General features: G+C 37.8%; 1 protein-coding gene across 11 annotated transcripts in view; it reads left to right on the top strand.

The window, feature by feature from the left end:
* Positions 1–27,590, top strand: part of Fnbp1l (formin binding protein 1-like) — a 100,951-nt gene extending 73,361 nt beyond the window's left edge. For 3 of the 11 annotated variants that reach the window (XM_063281951.1, XM_063281954.1, XM_063281949.1), the window contains exons 6-14: positions 1,932–2,036; positions 4,965–5,093; positions 6,684–6,830; positions 7,820–8,023; positions 16,572–16,681; positions 18,793–18,925; positions 19,397–19,491; positions 21,522–21,670; positions 23,984–27,585. In XM_063281951.1, coding sequence (XP_063138021.1) covers positions 1,932–2,036; positions 4,965–5,093; positions 6,684–6,830; positions 7,820–8,023; positions 16,572–16,681; positions 18,793–18,925; positions 19,397–19,491; positions 21,522–21,670; positions 23,984–24,162 — 1,251 coding nt within the window. In that variant the 3' untranslated portion in view covers positions 24,163–27,585. Of the gene's footprint in view, positions 1–1,931; positions 2,037–4,964; positions 5,094–6,683; positions 6,831–7,819; positions 8,024–9,288; positions 9,448–13,799; positions 13,815–16,571; positions 16,682–18,792; positions 18,926–19,396; positions 19,492–21,521; positions 21,671–23,983 lie in introns of all 11 variants that reach the window. The other 8 variants (XM_039102443.2, XM_063281946.1, XM_063281952.1 and 5 more) reach the window with 6 other exon arrangements.

The following is a 27,590-nucleotide window of genomic DNA, read 5'->3' as shown; positions in this document are numbered from 1 at the left end:
GGAGAAATGAAAAGTCCATGAGAAAAAGACAAAATTGAAAACATCTTTTAGAAAGTAAATAAGAGGTTTCAAATACAAAACAACATAATAAAATTAGAAAATTTCATTTAGCAGTTTCTTTTCAAAATAATATTCATTTAAAAAATGGCTAAAAGTAAGTCAAGGAAAAACATGCCTTAAATGTAGAGTCCTGCATTTCTGGAGGAAAGATTTGCCAGCATCCAGTGCTGTGAGCCATCAGCACTTATCCTCATAGGAGCTGCCAAGGTGGCTCAGCACTCGGTCCCAGTGCTGACTGTAACCAGGGGTGGACAGGGATAGCTGACTCCTGCGCGTTCACCTCCACCTCAGCAAGTGCACACACGCTTAAGTAATATATAAACACATGCTGCAGCCTCTCCTGAAGCGCTTACGTGTGTGACATCTCAAAACTCCTAGGAGAGGTTCCAAACACCTAAGAAAGAGAGATTTAGTCTCAGCACCAAAATGATGCCACAAAAAACAAACAAACAAACAAACAAACAAACGAACACGCCTTTGACAATGAATCAGGAATTAGAATAGGATTAGGCATATCTCAGCCTACTTAGATGCAAACCAGACAATAATAGAATAGTACTTTGAAGTTTCTGAAGGAAACTGTTTCTGACTTCATACTTAACCACTTAAAAGTGGTGGTGAAGAGCTGTCCCAGTGGCATGGGATTCAGAAAGCCTGGACATGGTGGCCTGGGAGGGGAGGGGCTGGGGTGGGTGGTGACAATAAACACAGTTCTCACCTCAGAAATTAATGCTTTACAGACCTTGAAAGCTACTGCTAAATGTGATCCCGCAGAATGATAGTGAGCCTAATGTATCCCAAGGCACCCTTAGAGTGTAGGGAAGGGAGACCCCAAGGAAACCGCTGTCTGCTGAGATAGCTGGTATGAGTTCAAACTTATACAGGTCAGAAATTTAGGAGAAAATGAAACCAGAGAACAAAATTTGATAGATTTAAATAATTTGGGTTGAATTAACAGTAAATGTATATTGAAAATCAAACTTGTGTGTACATGAATGTATCATACCTCAGTTGTAAATAGCTTTTAAATTTTTTATTTTTTATGAATGAGTATATTTTTGTGAATTCTATGAATATATGACTTTCTGTGTATGTTTTTATGTGCGTATGTGTGTGCCCAGTGCCCTTGGAGGCCAGAAAGGGGTGTCATTCCCTGGAACTGGAGTTACTGGATCACAAGTCAGTCTTGTAGATACTGCGAACCAACCCAGGTCCTTGACAAGAGCTACAAGCACTCTTAACTGCTGATCCATCATGAATAGCTTTTTAAAAGTAATAGTATTTGAATTAGATAAAACTTGGATGTGGTGACACACGTACCCTAGTACTCTGAGGTTGAGGCAGGAAGATGAAATGTTCAGGACAGGTTGGTTCAACTACACAAGTGGATTCCAGGCCAGCTTGGACCACATAAGAAAACCCTGTTTCTGTTGGTTTAAGGAAAAACTCAACACAAAAACAAGTAGTCTTGTCTCCCTGCTGATAATATTCCTGAGATATCTGACAAAAACAACATAAAGCCACTTTGAAGGGATATTTCCATGTTAACTGTGTTGAGCTCCTATAAAAAAGAGCATGGAAGCAAACAGCAAAGCCAATGAAGACTCATTTATAACTCAATTCCCTTGTTATGGACAGAGATTTAGATGTTTTCAGTATTGGTCATGTTCCTGTTATTTTTCTTTATTGTCAATAACTAATAACTGATATTTAAGATAGAAATATTAGAATCAATATAAGTTGGTTATAGTAACTTATATTTAACTTTCCAAATTTGGACACATTTTACATACATTGTTTAGTTCATTTTTATATAATACACACTGGTAAATTTAAGCTACTTCACAAATAAGTTAAAATTTTCTTTACAGAGTAAAAAGAAATTTGAAAGAGAATGTAGAGAGGCTGAGAAAGCACAGCAGAGTTATGAAAGACTGGATAATGATACAAATGCAACCAAGGCAGATGTTGAAAAGGTAAGAAACCTAAACTTGCTTTTAAAAAATATGATTACTGGTGCGTATTCATTGCATACAGTCAATAATCCTACTTTGATAACCACATATTGCATGCATGGAAAGAAGACACAGCTTTTGCATCATTATTGTATCTAAATCTAAAATATGCAGATGTTGCCTAATTGGTCTGAGAAGGAAAAACGATAACTTAATGCCTTAGTTGCAATCATAATGCTCAGGAGAAACTGGCTACTAGGATTCTTTTCTTCCCTATTCCTATACTGAATAAAAAGACCAAGTTAAAACCATAAAGTGTGCAGTTGGGTGTGACCAGTGTACCTCAGCAGCTCTACAGAACATAGCCCCGAACTGTCCCCTTGTTACCTATTGCTCAGTGAAAGCCTTGTCACTGACTCTGAGCTGGCTAGCCTGGAGTGTAATCTGCTGCTAGGTCTGATAGTCGAGTTGGTCTTGTAACTGCTGTTTCTTAGTGTCCTTTGTTAATTGATAGAGTGCAGTTAGCCCCTCTCCCCCTTCTTTATTATTTCCTTATATAGGCTGTACTCATCTCTTTAACATTTTGAGTTACATAAACAAATGTCAAATACATTTTAAATAATTGTTTTGAATAATAATTCTGAAACTGGCTGTAATATGTGTGGTCTGATCAGTTCTGATTTTTATTACCTCCCTTGTCTGAGCACTAAATTCTTGCTAATATGGCCTGAGTGTTTATGGTCTAGTAACCATGTTGTGTGAACTGACTCCTACTGAGTTCATGATTATCTGGAATCCTTGTCTTTACATGTGTGTTGGTATGAAGATGTGCCTCTCATGACTTAGCATGTATCTGAAGTTTGTATGGACACCTTTATCCATTATTAGCTTTGATTCTGCTGTTTAAGTTTTTATATCCTAATTTTGATTATATAATTTCCTTTTCAACATTATGCCATATTAATAATTGAATAATGTGTTACTTGATAGTATTGTGAGTAACATCACTATATTGTACATGGGACACGCCTCAAAGGTTGACATTCACTTTTAAACACTTCTTTGAGTCATTAGCAAATAATGGTTATTCAAATTTATGTCACAGGCAATTTAAAGTTACTTGTTTAGTGGACTCACATTTAACATCTTCAATTTGTCCACAGGGATTAGCTTTGCATATTCACTAAGCATCTTGAAACATAGATATAATATGGCTCCTAGTTAATTTGTCCTAACTTTTTCAGAACTTCAGCATTCATGGTTTAATGTTCAGTTATTTGAAATCTATAATTGTCTGAGCTTGTGCCCTCATTCCTTTATATACCTGCTGAAACCTCCATCCTAGCCCAGGGAATTCACAGCCAGTAGCTGGGACCTGGACGAGTTCCCCATGACAGTTCAGGAGGACTTGAGGCTAGGACTCAGAATCTTTGTCCCACTTTGTGGTTTATTGGAGAAGGAGAAAAGAGATGAGTGTGAGGAATCATTCCAGGCTGGAACCTCAGGTTTTGCTTGTTTCACTTTTTTCTCTCTAGAAGTACTTTGTGTTTTGGTTCATAGTCTTTAGTTCTTACAGTATTTACTTAGTCTTTAGTTCTTACAGTATTTACTTGCAGGAACTTCTAATGTGCCTTTTATGAAATAAGGTTTGTGACTTATCTATGGTCTTGGCTACCCTGCTTCCATAGTCAGTTTATTTCTGAGTTAACAAGGTGTGGTTATAGACTAGTGTGAGAAGCTAAGTAACTGTATCTGTAAAAGTTAGCATCCTAAGAGTAAGTGAGAGATAGATAGGGCTGGGAATGAGGATCACGCCAGAGCACTTGTCAGCAAGGGTAAAGCCTTTATGTTCAATCCTTAGCAAAAGAAAGGGAAAAAAAAATAGCGGGACTTATCAATACCCAGTGTGCTGTGTAATTTATAGCCCTGATGTGTACATAGCACACAAGGCACTCGCACTTCTTCCCACCCTCCCTCTCTTCCTCTCTTTTTGCTATGTTGTGCCCAGGTTGCGCTGCTACTCTGACCCTCTGGCCTCAGCCTTATGTCTATGTGAGACTGCTGGTTTGCAGTGTTGAATCTGGGGAGCCAATACTTATTTTGTTTATTTCCTGTTTTAGATCAGTGTCTTAGTTAGGGTTTTACTGCTGTGACCAAGGCACCTCTTATAAGGACAACATTTAATTGGGGCTGGCTTATAGGTTCAGAGAAGTTTAGTCCGTTATCAAGGTGAGGTCTTGGCAGCATCCAGGCACACATGGGGCTGGAGGAGCTGAGAGTTCTACATCTTCATCCAAAGACAGACAGGAGAAGACTGGCTTCCAGGGAGCTAGGATGAGGATCTTAAAGCCCACGCCCATAATGATACACTTCCTCCAACAAGGTCACACCTCCTAATAGTGCCCTGTGCCAAGTATATTCAAACCAGCACAGTCAGCTAGGGAGTTTGTTTAGCTTATCCTCATTGTGTTAGAACTAACAGTCTTACTTATATTCTTGTCAGTGAAGATAATATTCCTTTGACTTATGCAGAACTATTTTAAATAAGTAGCTCTGGTTTTACAGAGATTGAAACACTGTTGAGTATTTCAGTGCTCAAAATATATTTTAATCATTTATATGTATTATGATTTTAGTTTCATAATTCTAATAGGGCAAAGAAATGTTTCACTACTTTTTTATAATCAGAAATAATTCTGGTTTCCTTCTGTTTAAAAATGTACTGCTCAAGGTATAACATCATTTATTATTTTCTGTGTGAATTTTATAAGTAGACTATCTAGATTATTGAAAAGAAGAGAACTATTATGGTTGTTGTCAGAGGAGACTGTGTAAGATATGATAGCATTAGCTGTCGGCTGTCTGTTGACAAAGTCTAGATTTGATATAGTTTTCAGAAAAATGAATTACTTTGTTTTTGGCAATCATTTGGACCATTTTTGTCTGTAGGCCAAGCAGCAGCTGAACCTCCGCACGCACATGGCTGACGAGAATAAAAACGAATACGCCGCGCAGCTGCAGAACTTCAACGGGGAGCAGCACAAGCATTTCTACGTGGTGATTCCTCAGATTTACAAGGTGAGGGCACTCCAGTTGACTTCAAAGGAGTTTTGAGACAAGGCTTCACTGTGTCTGTTCCCTGGTTGACCTGAGCTCACAGAAACCTACCCCTGCCCCTGGCTGGGATTAGAGACGTGTACCACCATGCCTAGCCCAAGAGTTAATTTTAAGTTAGAAAAATTTTTTTAGTTTGGAAATGAGACCTAGGGTTTTACATGATGTAAGAAAGCATTTGCAGTGTGAAACACCTCCAGTCCCCAACTCACATAGTAAATCTTAGAAATCTGAGTATTTCTAAGTTCACTAAGTTAACGAAATTCACCGGTGGTAAATTTTATTCTAATTGTATGTGAAAAGTAGATATCCTTATTTTTGAACCACAGACTTTTCTGTATGTTTATTATTAGTGTTATTGTCTCAGTTTGGGGTTTTATTGCTGTGAAGGGACACCATGACCAAGGTAACTCTTATAAAGGCAAATATTTCATTGGGATTAGCTTACAGATTCAGAGGTCCAGTCCAGTATCATGGTGGGAAGCATGGCAGCCTGCAGGCAGATTTGGTACTGGAGGAGCTAGAAGTTCTACATCTGGATCTGAAGGCAGCGAGGAGACTAATTTCCACACTGGGTGGAACTTAAACATATATATGCCTTCAGAGCCTGTGACAGACTTACTCCAACAAGGCCACACCTACTCCAACAAGGCCACACCTACTCCAACAAGGCCACACCTCCTAACAGTGCAGCTCCCTGTGGCACGACTTAGGGAACAAAAATGCACCTGATAAGTGAATTACCACTTGTGTTTGGGAGCCACTTTGGAGCTTGCTTAGGGCAGTCTAGTCATTTAGTGGTCAAACAAACAAATAAAAAACCAAGGTCTCAAAATAAGTCTCCAGACTTTAGAAAGTAACACCAAAAAGTGATCTGACGTAGAGTTTGAGGAGGTGAGGAGAAAGGCCCGTGCTGGCTGAGAACAAGTATGCAAAGATGACTTTTACTGACTGCACCTGTCTCAGCACATTTCCCATAGTGATTTTGGACATGGGGGATTTTACACATGTGCTGCTTTGGTGACGTGACTTACTGTTTGCCTTTTATGCTGTCAGCTCTGAGCTATAAACTATACTAAGGTCCGGGTACCTGTTTGTGTGCCATCAACTGTGATCCTTCATCAGCGAGGTCTTACTCACGTCCTCTGAACCAGTTTAAGGACTACATCTTAGTCCTTATGGACAGTTGCTTTGGGGGCAGGGGGGACAGGCAGGGATTAATGCTAGAGTTTGGTGTTTAAATGGAGTGTTTCCTGAAAGCATAAAACTACCCTGATTCAAAAGGAAAGGGTGAGTGAGGTGTGGAGAAGAGACCTGGTTGCCAATTGTGTAATTTTAGATGATTTTTAATATCAGTATTAAAAACCTTATATTCTCCTCCTTTTATTATTTAACAGCCCATAGAGTATAAGAATTGTTAAGTCTATATAGCACCATTGAAAGATCTAAAAATAAAAGCTAATACAGAAGAAATATTTTGGGGTTGGTCACTAATTGTTCTCCTTCAGAATAGAAAATTCAATTTCCCTCCTTGTTTGAATTCTGAATTATTAGCAACTACAAGAAATGGATGAACGAAGGACAATTAAACTCAGTGAATGTTACAGAGGGTTTGCAGACTCAGAACGCAAAGTTATCCCCATCATCTCGAAATGTCTAGAAGGAATGATTCTTGCAGCAAAATCAGTTGATGAGAGAAGAGTAAGTACTGCGCAGTCGTCTCCGAATCGGTGCGTGCGTGGGGCTGTGCATCTGAGTCAGTGAAGTGGTTCAGGAAAGGAGTGACGTAACGTAAGGAGCCCTTGCTTCTCACTGTACTCTGTATGAGAAGTGGTTCAGGAAAGGAGTAATGTAAGGAACTCTTGCTTCTCACTGTACTCTGTATGAGAAGGCTTGCGTGAGTTAGACTCCTACAAGAGCTTCACTCTAATTCTTATTCTTTATAGAAACTTGCAGCCCTCTCCTTTCCATTATTTTTTCTAATCCAAGATTATAACCTTTAAACTATGTGTTTAAATTATTATTATGCTATTCTAATGAAAGTTTAAAGAGGGATGTGATTAGATTGATCTCATGTTGTCAGATCGATCTGTGTAGGCAGTCTTGAATGCAAGAGTTGATGCTTGAGCTGATCAAGAAACAGTGTAGAATAGTGATCATAAGGAGAAGAAAGAGGGGAGGGCATCAGGAGGCAAGGACACAGCCCAGTCTTGTTCTTGAGAACATAGAAACGTTACAGCTTAGCCAAAGGGTAGCAAAGGGTAGCATATTTCTCAGTAAATGCTGACTGAGTTACAAAGAAGCATGGGCAAGTAGACTCTGACATTCCAAGTGGAAAACAAGAAAAAGAAGTAATATTGGGAGAGTGTCAGATGTGTGACATGTACTTTAGTCTTCACAGCAAGTCATTCAGTCAGTGCTAGCAAAGAGCCTACCTGTAACTAACTGAATCCCCAAATTTAACAAAAAGAAAAAGGCCTTTTAGTTTCTTTAGTTGGGAGTTTCAAAGTGTGTCTGTATGTGTGTGTTGTGTTTTTTCACTTGGGATTGATATATTGAATGCTTATTCCAACATTCAGGGAGAAAGTATTTTCTTTAAGCCTTTGGTGATTACTGTAGAACTTTTTCTTTAAACTTTAATTTTTTTTGAAAGGTAATGTACTGTTAACAAAGTTGTTTCTTATGTACAGGACTCTCAAATGGTAGTAGACTCGTTCAAGTCTGGCTTTGAACCCCCAGGAGACTTTCCATTTGAAGATTATAGTCAGCACATTTACAGGACCGTTTCTGATGGGACCATCAGTGCCTCCAAACAGGAGGGTGGCAAGATGGATTCCAAGTCCACAGCAGGGAAGGCCAAGGGCAAACTGTGGCTCTTTGGAAAGAAGCCAAAGGTAAAAAATTATAAAGTCCCGATACACTAATCAAACTCTTCTTAGTAAGTTGAAAAAGACATTGAATGGATAATAATTTGTGACTAAATAGAGGAATAATTTCAGTCAGCTTCAATGATTCAATTAATCTTTCACTAATTAGAAAAGTCTTGTACCTTGAGCACTTAATGTGGAAGAATGTTAACTAAATTTTAATATCTGAAGTGTCAGAATTCTAAGGCAGTATTTTACTGTTACTACTTACTGCAGTGGAGTCTTAGTTGGGACAAATGATTAAACTCACTGATTAGCAGTGTCAAATTACATGTTATCGCTCACACTACTACAACCTGTTATTATCCACATGTGATTTTGATGAGAAGGGCTTAGTGTTCTTGATTGACTTCAGCTTTTAGGAACCTCTAGTTCACTAAGAGAATCTTGCTCTTCTTGTCAAACTCCAGATTTTGACGTACTGTTAATTTTTGGAAGCTAAACAAACAACAGCTGAACACACGAGCAAAGGAAGCAGAGCAGTGCTTTGCCTTTCTTGTCGATTCAGTGATTCTGGTGGACCAGCAAGGAGAGCTGTATTCCTCTGTCTCATACACTGTCATTTTTAAAGTGCGCTTATTTAATTTAGTACTTAGAACTTGGCATATGAAAGTATATAAAACTGAACTCAAATTATGTAACTGCTGGTATCCTTAAAAACACATTTATTGGTAACTCAGGCTTTACCTATGCTTTTAATAATACTGTGCAGTGAACAGGTTGGGCAGTGAGACCTTAGAAAGATGAGGATCCCAGTGCTTGTTTCCGAGGAGATGGCCTGAGGAAAGCTAGGGCGTGATGGGAAGCTTTTTGCCTACTTATGGTAATCAGATAGTTTTGGAAGTATTTTGTGTGATAACTATAACTGTAGTTGATGCCTTTATCTCTTGACAGGTACAAGTTAAATATAACCTGTATAGAATTCGTCATGATGCTAACATGCTAAAATCCAGAAAACATTTGTTAGTCTAGGTTATATTGTTCTCTCTAACATAATCGGTATACTCTATATTTTAATCTGTCAGTTTGTTAAAGTAAAATGGTATTGTTTAAAAGTAATTGACTTTTAAAAGATAATAGCTTTAGCAAAACTATGTTTACTCTCTATTTTCATAGAAAACTTTATTTAAAGTGTATTTTGTGAAAATATGTTGCCAGAAATAGAATTTTCATTTAGGACAAAAACCTATGCACATTTGGCTTATTGATTCCTTTCTTTATTTCCATATTAGCCACAGTCCCCACCCTTAACCCCTACTAGTTTATTCACATCCAGTCCTCCTAATGGGTCCCAGTTTCTCACACTCTCCATTGAGCCCGTGCATTATTGTATGAATGAAATAAAAACAGGGAAGCCCAGAATTCCTTCTTTCAGAAGCCTCAAAAGAGGGGTAAGTTTAATAATGGGTTGAAATGCATGATGGCCTAATTGTGTGTGTAGTGTGGCTTTTCAATACTCTCCACCCTCATTATAAGGCTCTCCTATAAAGACACAGTTTAAAATCACCTCAGAATTAAGTATAGCTGCCCTCAAGTAAAAATCAACTCCTCTTTATAACATTTGAAATGTTCAACCATAAAAAAATGGTATTATAAAGAGGGTGCTGGGTACAGTCATATTTTAGCTTTTTTTGTTTATGTGAAATCATATGTCCACCATTGTCTCGTAATGTATTTACATTTTTAAGACTTTCAGTAATTTGTCACTGGAGTTGCTCTTGTAGTGATTTGTCACTGATGCTGACTTCACCTACCAATTTTATAAAATCTTGTTTTGTTGACAGTAAGATGTCAAGCTTGATTTTTATACCCTACTTACTTTTAGATGCATAAAATATAATTTCTAATACCTTAATAAAAAACTACAAAGCCGATGTGAGTGAAATATAATTTTATAATTCCACCACCTGGAAAGCTAAGGCAGGATAGAATTTGAAGTTTAAAACCAGTCTTGGTTATACAGAAATGATATCTCCCAAAGCAAAAAAGTAAAAGTATAAAAAGAAGATAAGTATATTAAATACAGAATCTTATGTCAAATTAAATACTAGAAAGTATTATTAAATTATAAAGCCTATAAAGTGTTACTACTATTAAGTAATGTTCATATGGACTTCATTTTCTTGAACTAAATATAAACCTTGTTACTGGATTTTTCCTTTTACTCTTTTTAGATTGGCCAGCCTTAGACGTCTAGTATTCCTGATAGTACTCTGCAAATGGAAGTGTATAGACTAGAAACATTCAAATGCCTCTTAGCAGTGACCGTTACAGTACTGAGTAATGGCATGTCATTGTGCTGATAGGACTAATTTTTGTTTTTCTTGGTTCTGAAGATGGAACCTGGGTCTATGTGTACATGAAAACGCTGTCATTATGCTACTTCTAGCCCGCTAACTTTCCACTTTCATATCTGAGTTTTCGGTAATGCTCTTAATTATACAGCTGCAGCTTAGATGAATTCATAGCAGCTTGGTCATTTGAAAGACAGGTGTGATAACCGTATACAGCATCAGATTGTTAACAGTGAAATATGAACAGTGTGCTCTTTCCTTTCCGTTCAGTAGCCGTTCCCAGAATTAAAGTAGATTTTAGACACCCGAAGAACAAAATGTACTTGTTTAGGGCAAGATCACATTTTTTTATTCTAAACTATTAAGACAACGTGACAAACTTCCCAGATGGCAGTAATAACAGACCAACCCAGTGTATCAGCATTTCCTTCAACTACCCTTTTACCTCTCAGCTTCCCTAACTGTGTGTGGGCAATTCACGACCCTTAGGAAGGAAAGTTGCTCACAGATAAGTTTGTTTTGTGGACAAGCACCCTGGCTGTCACTTTGTATTCTTGTGTGAGAGACTTAATTTGCCGTGTCTTTTGCCTTAATTATGAGGTAGAATTTTTAAGTTGCTTCTCATAGAGATACATAGTAAACTTAATTACATGGTAAATTTAATGCATTTTAGAACTATAAGGTCTGGAGAGAGAATCTTAAATGTGTAGCATTCTTATTGAACAATTTGCAGTTAGAATTTTACAACTGCAGCACTTAAAAATTGTTAGCTAACCCACTATTAGGCTTATTTTCATATGTTGCTTTAAATCGTCACACATTGTTTTTATAATTCTGAAAAACTGAAATCTCCCTCCATGTCTTAGTTGCCATAGTATCTAACTAGAGGATTAGAGGACAGAGCAGGGAGGAAATTGTTTATATTTGGGATTGAAATTTTTATATTTTGATTGATCTTTCAAAATTTACTAGATAATATTTGAAAATTGATACTAGAGATAGAGATGTTTTCTTTCCACTCAAGAATTCCACAAAGAAAGTAACCTTTAAAGAACTGTTTTTTTATGTGGATTTACATGGATTTTTTCAGTCCACTGAGCTTACAATGTAGGTCTTGGGAGAGTTTCTAGCCACTGAGTTGTACCTTCAGTTCAGAAGCTGTTTCTGTCTTGTGGGATATTGTGTTTCCTAAGCAGGTTCTCTAAAACACATACATATAATGTACATATGTTTACTTTTAAAGACAAACTGTTGTATGCAGTCTCATCCTTAAGGATGTGAAAAATGTTACATCAGAACCATGTTTTTCAGTTTGACAATTGTGCCACTGGATCTATTCCAAGGGATAAGGTTCTATAATTGCTCTCTGTGGTCTCAAGTTCTAAGTGGGTGTTTGGGAAATACACCCAAACTTGACTGCTTAATACACAAATTAGCATTTTTATCTCCATAACTACTTTCTTTTGTTTTCATAGATACTCCTTTTTTTTTTTTTCTTTCTTCTTTTTTTTTTCCGGAGCTGGGGACCGAACCCAGGGCCTTGCACTTGCTAGACAAGCGCTCTACCACTGAGCCAAATCCCCAACCCTAGATACTCCTTTTTAAAATAATAGAATTACCTTGCTTATAATAGGAGTTCATGTTTATGTTTTAATTATACATAATCCGACAGAGTTCAGAATACAGTTCCTGGGGTTTTGGCCTATTTTAAGATGAAACACTCCTAATTATTTTCATTCCTTTACTTAATGTTAGTTCTCCAGTATTTTGTACTACCTTAAGATGTAGTAGTTATATGACATTTTCTAATTTGTAAACTTTCTATATGAAAATCTGATAATTTTACATTGAACATGTATTAAAACCAATATTTATATTCTTCTTATAGAGAACTTTTTCAGTGACTTTAAATTTATTTTCTACTTAGTAAAACTAGATAAGCTAAAATAAAAACATTTGATATTTCAGCTATAATTCTATTTTTTCTAAAAGATTAAAATATAAATTAGGAAAGTAATATCACTCAGTAGTGAAAATTACTATAAAAGATAAGGCAACTCAGTTAATTATTTTATTCCTTGTCATATACAATTTTGTTAGTGTTTAAGAATTCCATGGATATCTTTTCTTAATTACCTGTTTTTCTCACTGTGAATTTTGTGATAGCAAAATAAACTGATTTTTGCCTATTTCAATACTGAAGTCTAAAGAATGTTAAGTGTAGTTAGGAAGACAATGGGTAGCAATTGTCATCTTTTTGTCATGATCATTAATAAACATGGCCAACTCATCAGAGATAAAGGGTAGATATTTTTGCTAGATATTTATTAAATTTCTTTAAATAGTTTACGTGAAAATTTTATCTGACATGTATTATCTTTCCTTAAATTATGATTTAGAAAACAGGAACTTTTTTTAAATGAGGGATACTGAGGATTGACCCCCATCCCCATGGCCTTGCACGTGGGAGGCAGGTGGTCTAGCACTGACGTGTGTCCCAGGCCCCCTAAGTGAGGACATTTTAAGACTAGCTAATTGTGATGAGTGTGAAGATTTTTAAAGCTTGATGCATATTCTAGACCATTGTGTGTATGTGCACTTGTGTGTATGGTCGTGTGTGATCCATTCTATGCCACTTGCAGAATTCTGTTGTCACAATGGTATGTGATATGTTATAAGAGCACCAATAGTTGATCTCTTCAAACTCTGCTCATGCCTTGTCTTCTGAAAGGGTAAATCTGGAGTCAGGTTGCCAAGGTGAAGTTACACATTTAGGGCTATTTTTCAGGCATGATGATTTCATAATAAAACCTAAAAAATAGAAAACTCAACCTACACCTTGTGTTTAATAACATATAAAGAGAATTTGATACTGGGCACCTCATTTGTTATTTTTGTTTTTCAAAAACAACACCTTAAGAATGTTGCCCTTATCTAACGTTGATATATTTAAATCCAAAATAGTGTTTGGATTATGAAACTTCAGGAATGATGTTTTCTGGAAAGCATTGAGAAGGACATTCTGGTTTTTAAAGATTTCAGAAATTTCCTTGAATGGCTAGCGTTAGATCTTTTTCAGTCAGCACATTTCAAATATCAGTGCTTCTGAAAATGAATGATCAGAATAGACACCGTCATAAAATTCTCATTCAAAGAAAACATAATGGTAGGATGATGCACTTTCGAGTTTTAGTAAATTTAGAAAATATCTGCCCATTATCAGTGTGTGCTTTCTTTTTTTCTTCTCCTTTTTTTTTTCTTTGCGTGTGTGTGCAAATAATTTGCTTTCCCAAATGTGCTTAATTTTTTTTTTCTGGCATAATTGTTTGGATTGTAAAGTGTATAGAATTTATTTTAATATTGTAAAAATATAGGTTATTGCATCTTCTGTATTATGATTTCATGTGAATAATTTACCATTTCTTTCTGTTTTCCATTGAACTATTCAGTGGTCGATGAAGATGGTAAGCCCTGTGTGCTGATCTGTATACTATACCAACATTAACTATTCTGAAACATTGTTTGATTTAATTCAGAACACGTGTTAGAGTACATTCCACATTTCAACTTGTATGATTTTTTTTAAATAATTTAATCCATAGTCCAACAAACGCCAATACCATTGGGTGTCATAGATTAAATAATAATGTGCTTAACTGTCATCAACCCATCAAATTCTTAAATGTTATTCAATAGAGTCCATGTCACGTTAAAGAGAATTAACTTTTTAAAGTTTCGTGGTAGAACAAAAGTTGATGGTTTACAGAAGTAAAATTTAGAAAAATACATTTTTAAAAATAACTTTAAAAGGTCATACAAATTTAATGTTTACTTTATCATAAGAACTATTAGGTTTTTCCAGAAAAGAAAAAAGTTTTGCTAATTTTATAATGGGTTTTGTTCTTTGTTGGGAAGCAAAAGTAATCTGTTTTGTGTGAGAGTGTGTGTGAGTATGTGTTTCCCATCCCTCTGTGTGTGAGGTGTTCCTATATGCATTTTATTTCATACAGATGAATGGGTTTACATTACGAAGAATTAACCTCCAAATATTGGGTGCTTGCATAGAAAGCTATGCTCACAGATGTAGAAAGCAGCTTACTGTTTTAGACACTGCTGTTGAGCCTTGGATGAGACAGGTTGTTAAATGTCTTGGCTGGCTTTGAAATGAGATGTTAGGAATGCAAGAGCCTTGATTCCTATTGTTAAAATATTAGAAATCAAATATCAGGTAAGGGCTACACAGATATTTGGAGATTTACACATTGATAATGGCCAGTTATAACTCCCCCCCAAAGCCTATTAAACTGAAACCTATGTTTTCATTTCCTTAAATTATTTTCAAAATTATTTTTCAAAATATAAAGTATCTTTGTACTGTGACATGATAGTGTAATCCCTGAACCCCAAATTAGAATGAACCTAGTAAATGACATTGATCAGGAAATTTTATATAGGAAATTTTGCTATTCCATCATTTAGTTTAGATTTGGTTGATTGACAGTATGTGATATAAAACAAAAGTCACTTAAACAGTGGTCCCACTTTTAGTTACTATGGATGTTGAATGTCCATAGTATATGGGCCACCATGGAAAGATTCTTGGAGGTTCTTGTTATTAATTAATGGTAACATTTGATCATGGTTTTCCTGTAAGTGGGTTTCCTTTTGTTTAAAGTAAATGATGCAGGTGTGGAGAGGTGGCTTGGTCATTAAGAGCACTGTCTGCTCTTACAGAGAACCCAGGTTCAATCCCCAGCACTCACATGGTGGCTCACAACTGTCTGGAACGTCAGCTCCAGAGAGTCAGTCCTATGCTCTCTCTCTTGGCCTTTGCAGTAACAAGGTGTATAGACATAGATGGAGGCAGGAAAACCACCCATTGTTCAAATATAATAAGTTAAAAGTGGATAAAATTTCCTTGTAACTGGTACAGCAAGCTGTTAAGCATCTGTTAAAGATATAAGTAGTCCAGAAAGGAAGAATGCATTTTATTTTGTAAGCTTGTCTCAGTAGCACTTAAAAAAATCAAGAGCAATATTCGTATTTGACCATTTTGAGAAGAAAAATGAAGGATAAATACTAAGTTTTGGATTGTGATATGTAAATACAGGTTATATTAAATGGATTCAGTAGTTAATGGTTCTATTATAATCTCTATATAATGTAGCTAAAGTAACAATGACGAAAATGACATTTAAGAGGAAAATGGAACTAAGTGTGGTGACGCACTCTTGTAACCCCCCAATGCCAGGAAACTAAGGCTGGAGGCTGGGAGTTCAGGACTGGGCCACACAGTGAAGCATGGTCTTCATGAGAAAGACACCATTATAATAGAAGAATCTGCACCATTATAATAACATTTAGTTTACTTAGATTCAAAGGCATTGAAACCTTTCTGATCAGGAATCCTCCCTAAAGGATTGTGTCAAGGCTGGGCCTGGTGTCACATACTTGGAACTGTAGTACTGGAGAGACTGAGGCAGGAGCATCTGAGTTTAAGTTACAGACTGTAGTGGGAACCTGCTGTCTCACCCAGATAAGAGGGAGAGAGAGAGACAGAGAGAAGAGGGATTATATCTTTCAGAAACAGCTGAGGTCTGTCATTTGGTTTTACATAAGACTGGAAGTGTATTCCATGTACATAATTCCTGATCCATAAACTATACCTTTAATTTTTAATGATCAGATTTTATTTTGTTTTCAAAGAGTGATCTAAAAAATATAATTATTCAAAAACTAACTGCAGTATTGATGTATACTTTAATTGTCTTCATGCGGTAAGTCGGTTATGTTGCTCAGTTATGAATTTCATATTTTTATTTTGCACATTCATGGTATTCTAAATGTCATGACTGGAATTTATTCCTTAAGATTCTATGTAAGAGTACATACAAAGTAGTAAAATACTGTAAATGAGGAATGTTATGTGTTCCCATTTTGTTGTTGCTGTAAGAAGACTTGTGTGTATTCATTTTAACTGTCAAGACTTGAAATAATGTGATACAGTTATTAATTACCTGTATTTGGTAAGATTTTTTTCTGCCTATTTTCCTGTTTTATAAACATGAAGTTTAAGCTTTGAATTTTACTAATACATTTATATAGATGTTTTAAATGTTGAAGCTAAATATTGAAGTTAGTTACTTAATTTATAAAAAAGGTAAAGTTAAAAAACAAAATATCTGAAAATGTCTTAATAATGATTTAGACTCTCTTTTCAGGGCCCAGCACTAGAAGATTTCAGTCATTTGCCACCAGAGCAGAGGCGTAAGAAGTTACAGCAACGGATTGATGAGCTTAACCGAGGGCTGCAGAAAGAATCAGACCAAAAGTAGTGTTCCGTTGAGCCCCTCATTGCTCTCCCTTTCATGAACTAATGAATCATGTGTACACTGATACATAGACTGTTCCCAAATCGTTCATTCTGGACTGGGGATATAGTTCAGTGCTAAGAGTGCTTGCCTAACATTCATGAGGACCTGAGTTCAATTCCTATCATTCCTCCTAAATCATATATCCCAATTGAAACACTTTTTAAAACTTTAAAAATATATATATTTTATTTCGTTATGTGTAAGTGTTTGATCTGTATATATATCTATGTACCACCTGCATGCCTGGTGCCTATGGAGGCCAGAAGACCCCTAGAACTGGAGTTAGAAATGATTGTGCACTTCCTTGTGGAGGCTGGGAGTAGAACCTGGTCCTCTGGAAGAGCAGTCACCTCTCCAGCCCCTGACACACCTTTGTTTGTTTGTCTTTAGGGAAAAGCACACTACCTAAACTAGAAAACCGTATAGCTTACGTATTATATAAGTAAAAATCAAAGGTCAGGTTTTGTTTGGTTTTTTGGTACGTTGCTTTTTGTTTGTTTTTTGTTTTAATTATAGTATTTTGTTAGTCGCTATTAGAATTCTACAAATTTGTAAAAACAAAACAGAAACCCAAAACATGGTGATTGGTTGTCAAGAGTAGTTTTGCCAGCACCATCCATCTCCTCTGTTTTATATACTTTTTAATGTATAAATTGAGCTCAGTAAAGTACTGGTTGAGGGATGGGTTATCATATAACTACACATCAAGCATTTTACATGAAGCATGTCATTAAATTCTTCAAAGTAGACATTTGAGGTTGTTCCTTCTGGGTAATGGAGAGATGGAACTTGGTTAGAAATTGTCTAAGTGTAGTAATAGGATAATGGGCAAGAGTATGAGTTAGGAAGTCTTAACTACTTGTACCTTTCTGATGGTAGTGGGGTGGGTCTTTACAAGTGTCAAGTGGGTGACAGCACATTAGCACCTGTTCTAGAGGTCACTGGAATCTGTATATGAGTAGATCGGGGATAAGGAGAGGAGACAAGGAAAGTTGTTAGGAAACTAACTTGTAGATACTGAGAGAGCTACAAAATTAATTGAAAAAAAGAGGAAAAGTCAGTTTGGGTGGAAGTAAAGCTTTTGCTTACGTTTTGTGAAGTGTCTAGTTGAGTGTGGAGCTGTACATTTAGAACTTAAAAACTGGAGACAGACACTGAAGAATCTGAAGATCAAAACATTCTAAAGAGGTGTGTAGGATGAGATGTAAAAAACTTCTTGTCATTTATATAACAGACATTTAAAAGTTGAACAAAGAAAAAGCCAGTGAATGATTGTTAAGAAGGCAGAGGCGAGGAGGAGAAAAGGAACATAGAACCCTGGGTTAAGCAGGAAGAGAGTATTAAGGAGTACTAGTCAACAGTGCTGGGTGCTAGCATCAGAGAGAACTGATTGGGCATAACCTTGGGTAATGTGACTAGAGAGGAGGAGGTAGGCTAACAGGAACTGGCAAATAGCTGAAGGGGGTGCACAGTTAAAGATGGTGTTACTATTTCCAGCACAGTTGAGTAGGAGGACAGTGATGCTGTGGGAAACGAGATAAGGAATGCTGGTGGAATAATGTTAATAGGAAAATAAGAGTTTGCTTTAGAGCCAGGCGTGGTGGCACAAATTTGTAACCCTAGCGCATAGGAAGATCAAGACTTTAGGGCCAGCCTGGACTATCCAGTGAGACCCTGTCTCACAACAAAACAAACTAATGAATTTGATTTGAGAAACAATGAACGTAAGAACACTGTGGAATATTCTACCAGCTGTTTACTAAGCCCATGTGTGTATAAGTTATATAGTAAGATATGAGAAGTGTTTCTAGAAGTCTTTTAAATGTAAACATTCAAGCAATACACATTTTAAAAGAGTCCTTAAATTACTGGCTATATATACCTAGACACACACACACACACACACACACACAGCCTTGCACAAATTGTCTCTAATTAGGATATATTTGTCCAAACTTAGATGTGTGACTCTTTAAGGTTCAGATAAACTTTAGTCTCCAAAGATAAATGGAACTCTAAAAGCACATGAAGTGGATGTTTAATTTTGTGGTTTCTTTTTGTTTCTCAGAGAAGCACTCAACAAAATGAAAGATGTATATGAGAAAAATCCACAAATGGGGGATCCAGGAAGTCTGCAGCCTAAATTAGCAGAGACCATGAATAACATTGACCGCTTACGAATGGAAATCCACAAGAATGAGGTAAATTTGTTAACTCAGCAGACTGAGATGAAAGTGTATTTTTAAATGTTTTATAAATTTAAGTTTAGAATTTATGAACTGAAAGATCATTGTTATGATATATAATTATCAAATTAACAGTCTACTCACTTTGTTATTTGAACTTTCATATAAAACTAAACACACTGTTTTTAAAAATCAAGTATAAAAGGCCAGGTAGGATGGCACACATCTTTAATCCCAGATTGAAGCGGGTGGATCTCTGTGAGTTTGAGGCCAGTCTGGTCTACAGAGTGAGTCCCAGTATAAACAGGGTACACAGAAACTCTGTCTACAAACAAACGAAACAAAAAAGTCAACTGTAAACTCAATCCCTGTATATATTGGAATAAAATTTGTCTAAGACTCATAAAGTCTCAAAGTACATTTAAATTCAGGGCGCTTTAGGAACTTTCAGACTTACTGACCCATCGGGTTTTGTTTTTCCTGAAGGCATGGCTCTCTGAAGTGGAAGGCAAAACAGGTGTGAGAGGAGACAGAAGACACAGCAGTGACATAAACCATCTCGTGACACAGGGGCGAGAAAGGTCGGGGCTTGTCTTAATTTTTATTTTTAACTTCAATAATCATTTAATGTTCATCTTTTTTTCTCAATTCTCTCCCCATTACTAAGTTTATCAAATAACTAGTCTTTTGAAACTGCTCTGTATATTAGGTAATGGTTGTAGGTATAACATTAAATTTCACCCTGTTCAAATCTAGTTTATCATATCCATGTGCACCTAAGAATAAAAAACAACAACAATATCACAAAACAAAACAAGAAAAATACCAAAAAAAAGTAAATCCAAGCAGGCCTAGGAACCTCAGGGATGGGAGAGATTCCACTAAGTTTTATGTGGAACTGGATAGCTTATGATAAAAAAAAAAATACTGTCAAATTGCTTAGAGTTTTAAGAGGAAGAAAAGGAGTTATGTCTTATTAGTTTGGACAGTTTTCAACTTAGCTTTTTGCAAGGTCTGCTTGTAAATACTACTTGTGACATTCCTTCCTTAGTATGATGTAATTAGTTTTGGTTTTTCCTATCATAAAATAATCAATAAACCGTGCTTTATCTTTTTTTTTAACTGTATATATATATTTATATTTATATGAAAAGACCAATAATAGCAGTGTGTTATGCATCAACAACAGCAACAGCTTTTCCAGGTTCTGCAGTCATCTGAACAAAACTGTAGAGACATCCAGCACACTCCATTAAAAAAAAAAAAAAAAAAGTAAAAAAACAAAACCCGAGAAAACAGCACAGTTCTGTTACTCTTGTGGTACCTGGCACCATTTTTTTTTTTTAAATTAGCTTCTCAATCATCATCTGGAAAGAAAACATTCTGAGCAACATCATTAAAAACACCGTGCTTTATCTTTAAGAAAATTTGACCGGCTTAATATCAGATATTGGTCTAATCATTGCAGTATAATTTGAGCAAGCTCATTTTTTTATATTTCCTACCTCAAATTTTCTAAAAACACAAAATGGAAGTTAGAATGGCCATTGTAGAGAGTTGTTGGTGCTAAAGGAAGTGGTACAAGGGGTCTAGTGGTAAAAGCCTTGATCGTGGCGTGCATCTCACAGGTGTGAGGACCTCCTAGCCAGCTTCTCTCATTTCAGGAAAGACTTCTTATTTTTAGTTAACCAAAAAAGAACCACAGATAACTGGACTTTGTTACTAGGTTAAAACTCGAGGTTAAATGAGTGTAGTTTTTATAGTATGTGTAATTGAAAATGTGGCTTTATAATTTACCTAGGTATGCTGCCAGGGTGTTGGAGGGAGAGGGGTGCGCATACACACTGTCCATTCTTTGGGATTCTCTAACATACTAATTTCCTTTCATCAATAGGAAATCCTTTTATTAGAATTTAGAGTGTTGGTTTTAAGCAAAATGAATCCTTGTACTGTTTTGGAATAAAAATTTGCTTCATTAAATGATTTAAGAGATAACGTAGATAATAGTCATAGAACTCAATTTTTTCTTTACCTCTTGGCTGTTTCTCCTTCGGTGCTGTATTTAAGGCTCATCTGATGTTTTATTTTATTTTATTTTTTTTAAAGCTTGCAGTTTGCGTCCAGGTTAAAGGAGAAAAGGAAGTGAGCTTCTCTTGAGCAGGCCTGGGCAGTCCCTTCTGTCTGCTCTGCAGGACCACTAGTGATCTGCTTACCCACATGCACATTCTGTACCCAAAGCTTCTCATGAGTTGGATCACAAACAACATCACTGTGGACTAAACATAGACCGGGGTGATTCTGCTAAGGATTCTCTGACATTAGAAACTAGTGTCTACTACGTTGTTCCATGTCCTCCTTAGATCCTGTAATAGTGAGGTGTGTTTACTGAGCATTGCTCTAAACATGGTAGTCTTTGAAGTGTTTACTTCAGGAACTTAAGCGAAGAATCAATTTGTATTACCACAAGCAATTTACATAGTTAATGTTTGAAACTAGGCCTCAATATCAAAATATGTCACTGACACCTAATTTCTCCTGAGATCAACTTATAAATAATACACAGAGTTCTCATGTTTGTGAACCTGATCAGAGATACTTTAATGGTTTTTAGCCCTGAGGGAAGTTATACTGATGATGCAAACCAAGAAGTTCGTGGGCCACCGCAACAACATGGTCACCACAGTGAGTTTGATGACGAGTTTGAAGATGATGATCCCCTGCCTGCTATTGGACACTGCAAAGCTATCTACCCTTTTGATGGTATGATGCTCTAGTATTATTATTAAGGTGCTTATTTACATCCTGATGGCAGCTTCCCCTCCCTCCTCTCCTCCCAGTCCTTCCCTCTCATCCCACCTTACCTCCACCCCTCCCCCCTTCTCCTCAGAAAAGGAGAGGCTTCCCATGGATATCAACCAGCCTGGGCATAGCAAGATGTAGAAAGACTAGGCATATGTTCTTTACAGACTTTCTTTCTTTTTTTTTTTTTTTTTTTTCCCGGAGCTGGGGACCGAACCCAGGGCCTTGCGCTTGCTAGGCAAGCGCGGCATATGTTCTTTTATTGACCTTAGACAAGGCAGCACAGTGAAGGGAATGGTATCCAAAGGCAGGCAACAGTAAGAGACGGTCTAGATCCCACTGTTAGACCCAAGATCAAGATCCTACTGTTAGATCCCACAGACCAAGCTGTTACTTATGTGCAGAGAACTTAGGTCTCTCCCATGCATGCTCTCTGGTTGGCAATTCAGTTGCTTTGAGCCCCTCTGAGCCCAATTTAGTTGATTCTGTAGGTTTTCTTGTGGCGTCCTTGACCTCTCTGGTGCCTTTAATCCTTACTCCCCCCTCTTCTAAAGGATTATCCAAGCTCTGCCTAATATTTGGCTGTGGGTCTCTACATCTGTTTTCACCAGTTGCTGGGTGAAGTCTCTCTAATGACAGTTATGCTAGGATCCTGTGTGCAAGCATAGCAGAGTATCATTAAAAGTGTCAGGAGTGGACTCCCTCTCATGGCATGGGTCTCCATCTGTAATCTCTCCCTCTGTCCGCATCCCCCACCCCCACTTGATCCCTCTTTTTCCCATCCCAACCCTTTCCCCTGCATAGTTCCCTCCCTGGTGTGATGTTCATAATATATAATATTTGGTAAAATTGATTCTTCAAAGTCAAAGTAAATTATTACTTACTTTAGTATCTGTAGCTAAGTGATACATTGTCAGAAAATTACATTCCTGGTTCAGTAATTGTATAGTTTTGTTTTAACTTTGTTATAAATATCACACACACCCCACACACACATACACACACACACACATATCCGCACACACAACTGAATTGAAAAAATGTCTTCTATGCTGCCAGATCCTAACATGGGTGATTACCTACAACTCTGGATCCTAGACCTTACTGGCACTCGGATGTGCATAGTAAGTCTGTGGCAGCTGGAGCATGTAGCCCAAGGCAGGAGCAAACAGCTCGCAGACGTCATTGTATGTTCTCCGTTGCTGCTGAGTGCTAGAGAGAGGACAACAGCCTAATGCTATTGATTGAATGTTGATTCTGCAGGCTTCCCTTCCCGATGAGAGCAGTGGTCCCTCTGACTGAAGTGCCTTCTCCTGCAATGTGGCTGGAGAATGGGCTGGAGGTGGGAAGAGGTGGTGTGGCTCTCTCTGCAGTCGTTTAGTGTTTTTCTTCTCTAGGACTCTTAAAAACAAAGTCTTCTCCATCAACTAGCAGAAGAGTAGAGAACACCTCCATCAACAGTTATAAAGTGCTCTGTAATTTATCACCGTTCTCCATGTGTTACAACTGAGTGACGTCTTTAGTTACTCTTTAGTTTTAGAAAATATATTTAAAGGGATAGGGAGATCTCTCAGTGAGTAAAGGCCCTTGCCGCCTTTACTTTGGACCTAAGTTTGTTCCTGGGAGTCAGAGAACAGATACCTGAAGGTGTCCTCTGATCTCCACACTTATGCCCTGTCACATGCTCACTTGCACGCGCGCACACACACACACACATACACACACACACAATAGGCTTTCTGTTTTCATGTGTATGTGTGGTATACATATGTGCATATTTGCACATATGTGTATGTGGGTGCTTGTTCATTTGGAGGGCCGAGACCGATGTCAAGATTCGTCCTCAGTTGTGCCTGACCTTATTCAAGAGTCCAAATAGAACAGTTTACACAGATAGAGCCGATCCGGCTAGCCAGGAGGAGCCCCTTTGCACCTATTATTTCTTTCACCCTCTCTCATCCCTACTATTTTCAGATTCATACTTCATGAAGTTTTTAGATAGGAACATGACTTAAATTTGGGGAAAGAATTGGAATTGTGAGATAGTGATTAGACTACCATGCCAAATTCCATAATGTCTGTGTTTGTTACGTAGTGCTCTGCCCAGTTGCTGAAAGCATGTCAGAAGGGAGCTGCTGTGGTGATCAGTGGGCTCTTGCGTCTGGGTCTGATGACGCGAGCGTTTCCTGTCTGATAGTGCGTTGCGTTTGTAACTTGTTTTAACGTTCGCACAGTGCTTTGATGCTGCTTCTACTTTGAAAACTTTCCACCTAGGGCACAATGAAGGTACTCTGGCAATGAAAGAAGGGGAGGTGCTGTACATTATTGAGGAGGACAAAGGTGATGGATGGACAAGAGCCCGGAGACAGAACGGCGAAGAAGGCTACGTTCCCACAACATACATAGATGTAACTCTAGAGAAAAACAGTAAAGGTGCAGTAACTTATATCTAAACTAACCAGGCAGCTTTGTGCCATGTACACATAAAATGACAACACATTCAACAGGTCAGAAAAACCAAAACGTTAAGGCATCCTGACGCATGTTCACTGTGTGAGCTGAGTGCAGGCTTGGTCAGAGAGAGAGAATTCTGCCACCAGAGACTCTTTGACGCCTTACTGTTCAAGGGATGCTGGTGTGGAAGCTTAATCGATGCCTTTCGCTTTCTGTCCTGCCTAAGTGTGTGTAAAGGATGTGTGCTTTTCTGCCTTATAAATAATAGATTTGATTATTAGGCAAGAATCATAGGTAGAATGTTCCCTGCCCCCTTCACCTCAGAAACAACAGTGACTGATGAATAAAATAAACAAACCTTCTCTGAGCGCAGAAAGCTGATCCCCAGGAGCAGCTCAGCCTAGGAGCTTGGGTTTATAGCTTCAGGTTCCAGGAAGAAAAGTAATGGTTAGATAATTAGGTAAAATAACAGTCATTTTCCTTGCTATTCTTAACTTGGTTTCCTACAGAAAGAAAACGAATACCTGGTATATAATTTATTTAATATGAGCTCATCTGGGGTCGCAGGATAAGTCACCTGGTGGAGCTTGTATGTGAATAAAACAGCATTGAGACCTGGAAATATTTTCAGGTTTACTGGTAATTTTCAATGTTGTACAAAGTTCATTCCAAGCTAAGCTCATGCTTGTACTTCTCACTCGACAGTCTTAGGGACATTAGTGCTTATTTAGTTTCTGCGTTACAGCAGAGATTGGCTCTCACTCAGTAGACGTTAAGGACAGTCTGCAATGGAGGAAGAAAGGGCTGATGGTGGTGACTGTTAGAGGAGAAACAGGAAACAGTTTTCTCCTGAGAGGAAGCAAGCTCTCTACCACCATCGAGGGCTTCACTTTAGCTGGATCGTTGACTGTCAGAGTAGCTACTTGTCCAGGGTTGCCAAGGGCATCTGTTGGAATCATTGCCCAACCAGGAGCTGTGCAGTGCAGTGCAGCAGTCGTGTGACCACATCCTCCTTAGTTGAGCGAGGAGACAAAGGGAGGAGGCAGTACCACTGGCCTTTGATCAGCTTGTTTCGGAGTTCCCTGGTGTTTTTAGTAGCTGGCTATAAAGTTATTTTAGGTACATTTGGGACAGACACTTTAAACTGAATGCCCCTTTTGGTCTTACCAAAGGTCTTCAGTAATTGTTTTTTTCTTTTTCCTCCTGGACTGCAGGTTCCTGAAGAGGGTTTCTGAGGAAATGGGCAAGATGTTGAAGGAGGTTACATGCAGCTGCTTGGGGGAGGGTATTAGACTTGTCAGGCTGAGAGAGAGTGAGAAAAGCAAGTCGCATGAATGCATGCAGATTGTTTTACTAACGTCATTAGCATTTCCATACATTAAAAAGTCATTATAGTACCAGTCCTTAAATCCCTAGTTCACAGTTGTTCACGTGGAAGAAGGAAAAGAAAAGCCAGCAATGGCTGATCTCTTTTTTCATTAACTGATACCAAGTCAGAAAAAATGCAGAGCTGTCTTAAAGTTTGTCTTATTTGGGCTGTCCAGTCGGACTGTCTTCATCGAGCTCTGTTTTGATTGGCTTTTAGACTCCTTGTCTGTTAGAACCCTTGCCATTTGTCAGTGTCTGCCTGCACCACCTCTGTGCTTGCTTAACATCCTGTTGCATGTCTAGAGTGCTCTGGGCTTAGAGTTTTCAGGCATGTCTCTGTATTCCCCTGTTCTTGTCAAAGCTTTTGTTTCGTTTCGCATTTGTAGCGCAGATCACTTTGTCAGCCACCTCAGCACTAATGTCCCATCTTAGTGTTTGTGTATGCTGCTAAAACTCCCCACCGCAAACATTCCAGTTTTCACATGAAGACATAGTCTGTGAACCTGAAGTATTTATGATAAGAAAAAGAAAACATCTCTGCTCTAGCCTGCAGCCCAGTTAAAGACTCTGTGAAATGTGACACATCTTCAGCACCTCAGTCTGGGAGAATCTGGTCAGCACTGAAGTCCTGGCATAATAACACCGAAGGGACCGTTGTCAAAAGTCAGCTGCTTCCATTCAAATGCTGCCTTAAAATCGAGTGCCTAAACCTGTCCTTGCCAACACTACCACTACAGTATCCCACCAAGGGCTTAGTGCAGCTCAGTGCTCGCCTCTAACCGGCACCTCCGCAGCTGTGATGTAGCCTCGGTCGGTGGCTTCTAGAGCTGCCATGTGCAGTGGTGCATCTTCAATTCACGGATCAAACTAAGACCTGTCTGAGTCCATTTTACTTTCATCAGTGTACTTAGGAGAAGTTGGATGGACCTTCCCCCTTCACCTTTTACCAGAGTGGTGATGATCTCCTTTGATTGTTTTAATGGTAGTCTGTTTCCAAGTGACGCTTTTGTTTGAACCAGATACAATTTAGTGAAACTTTGTAATGATCTCTGTGCACTTTTACTTGTAAAATGGAAACTTCTGTATGTTTATACTTGTAAATACGATTGTCTGTCTTAGTGCCCTCATTGCTCCTGTTGTCCTGCCCCGCAGCATTCGTGATTCTGTTAATGACTTGTATCTGAACTAATTTCTTAGTGGTCTTGTAACAGGGAGGTGGGAGGGCTGGGAGGGCGATTTGTACCACTGAAGCTCTAATAATTTGGTTCTTTACTGTTTTGGGGGGAGAAGAACAATGTGAAGTGTTCTGTGTATTATCGGATTTCAAGCAATATTTTAGAAACCGTGTGACTGCTTTAATAATTTTTTCCAATGCTATTTGAATCATGCTATCAGTTATACTAAAGCTGAATGACAATTGTGTGAACATTAATGCCTTCATAAGATCAAGTACACCACTGTACGCAGCTGACATATAGTATATTACCTTCGAGGCTAGTAAACTATACAGTTTTAGATATTAAATCTCGTTACAGGGTTATTTATATAATGTGACATTATTCTATACTGACAGACTACATGGAGTAGTTTTAAAAAGTAGTGCTATTTTTATTTCAGAAGTTAGCAATGAGAAGGAAATGTGACCTGCCTGTGTTTGTCTTCTGTACAAAGACTGAAGTGCTTATGTTTTTCTGACTAACAATGGCAGAGGGCAGAGTTCAAAGCTTCCTTGTAAAGACTGTTCTTTTCGGGCTACTGTGTGTTTTCTAATGCTGACGTGTGCTTCCATAGCGGGCAAGTTCCTTCATGTGGAGTAGTGCGACCTGTTTATGGGTTGTAACATTTGAAAAAAGACACCTGTGCTTGCACAGTTTTTAGTCATTCTTAAATCATTCTTAAACTCTGAACATGTGAGCTGTCTAAAAGAATCTCTTAATTTCACAGTAATTTCCACTTTGTGCACATATTGATTTCTTAATGGTAAAAAGCCTTGTTTATGATAGTGTTCTCTGTTGAGGATATTTTCATGGAATAAAGCAATCTTTTCATGGTCAGTTAA

The sequence above is a fragment of the Rattus norvegicus genome, chromosome 2, assembly GCF_036323735.1.
Source record: "Rattus norvegicus strain BN/NHsdMcwi chromosome 2, GRCr8, whole genome shotgun sequence".
Classification (NCBI taxonomy): Eukaryota; Metazoa; Chordata; class Mammalia; order Rodentia; family Muridae; genus Rattus; species Rattus norvegicus.
Note: the sequence above shows the minus strand (reverse complement) of the source record. Positions and strands in the feature narration are given on the sequence as shown.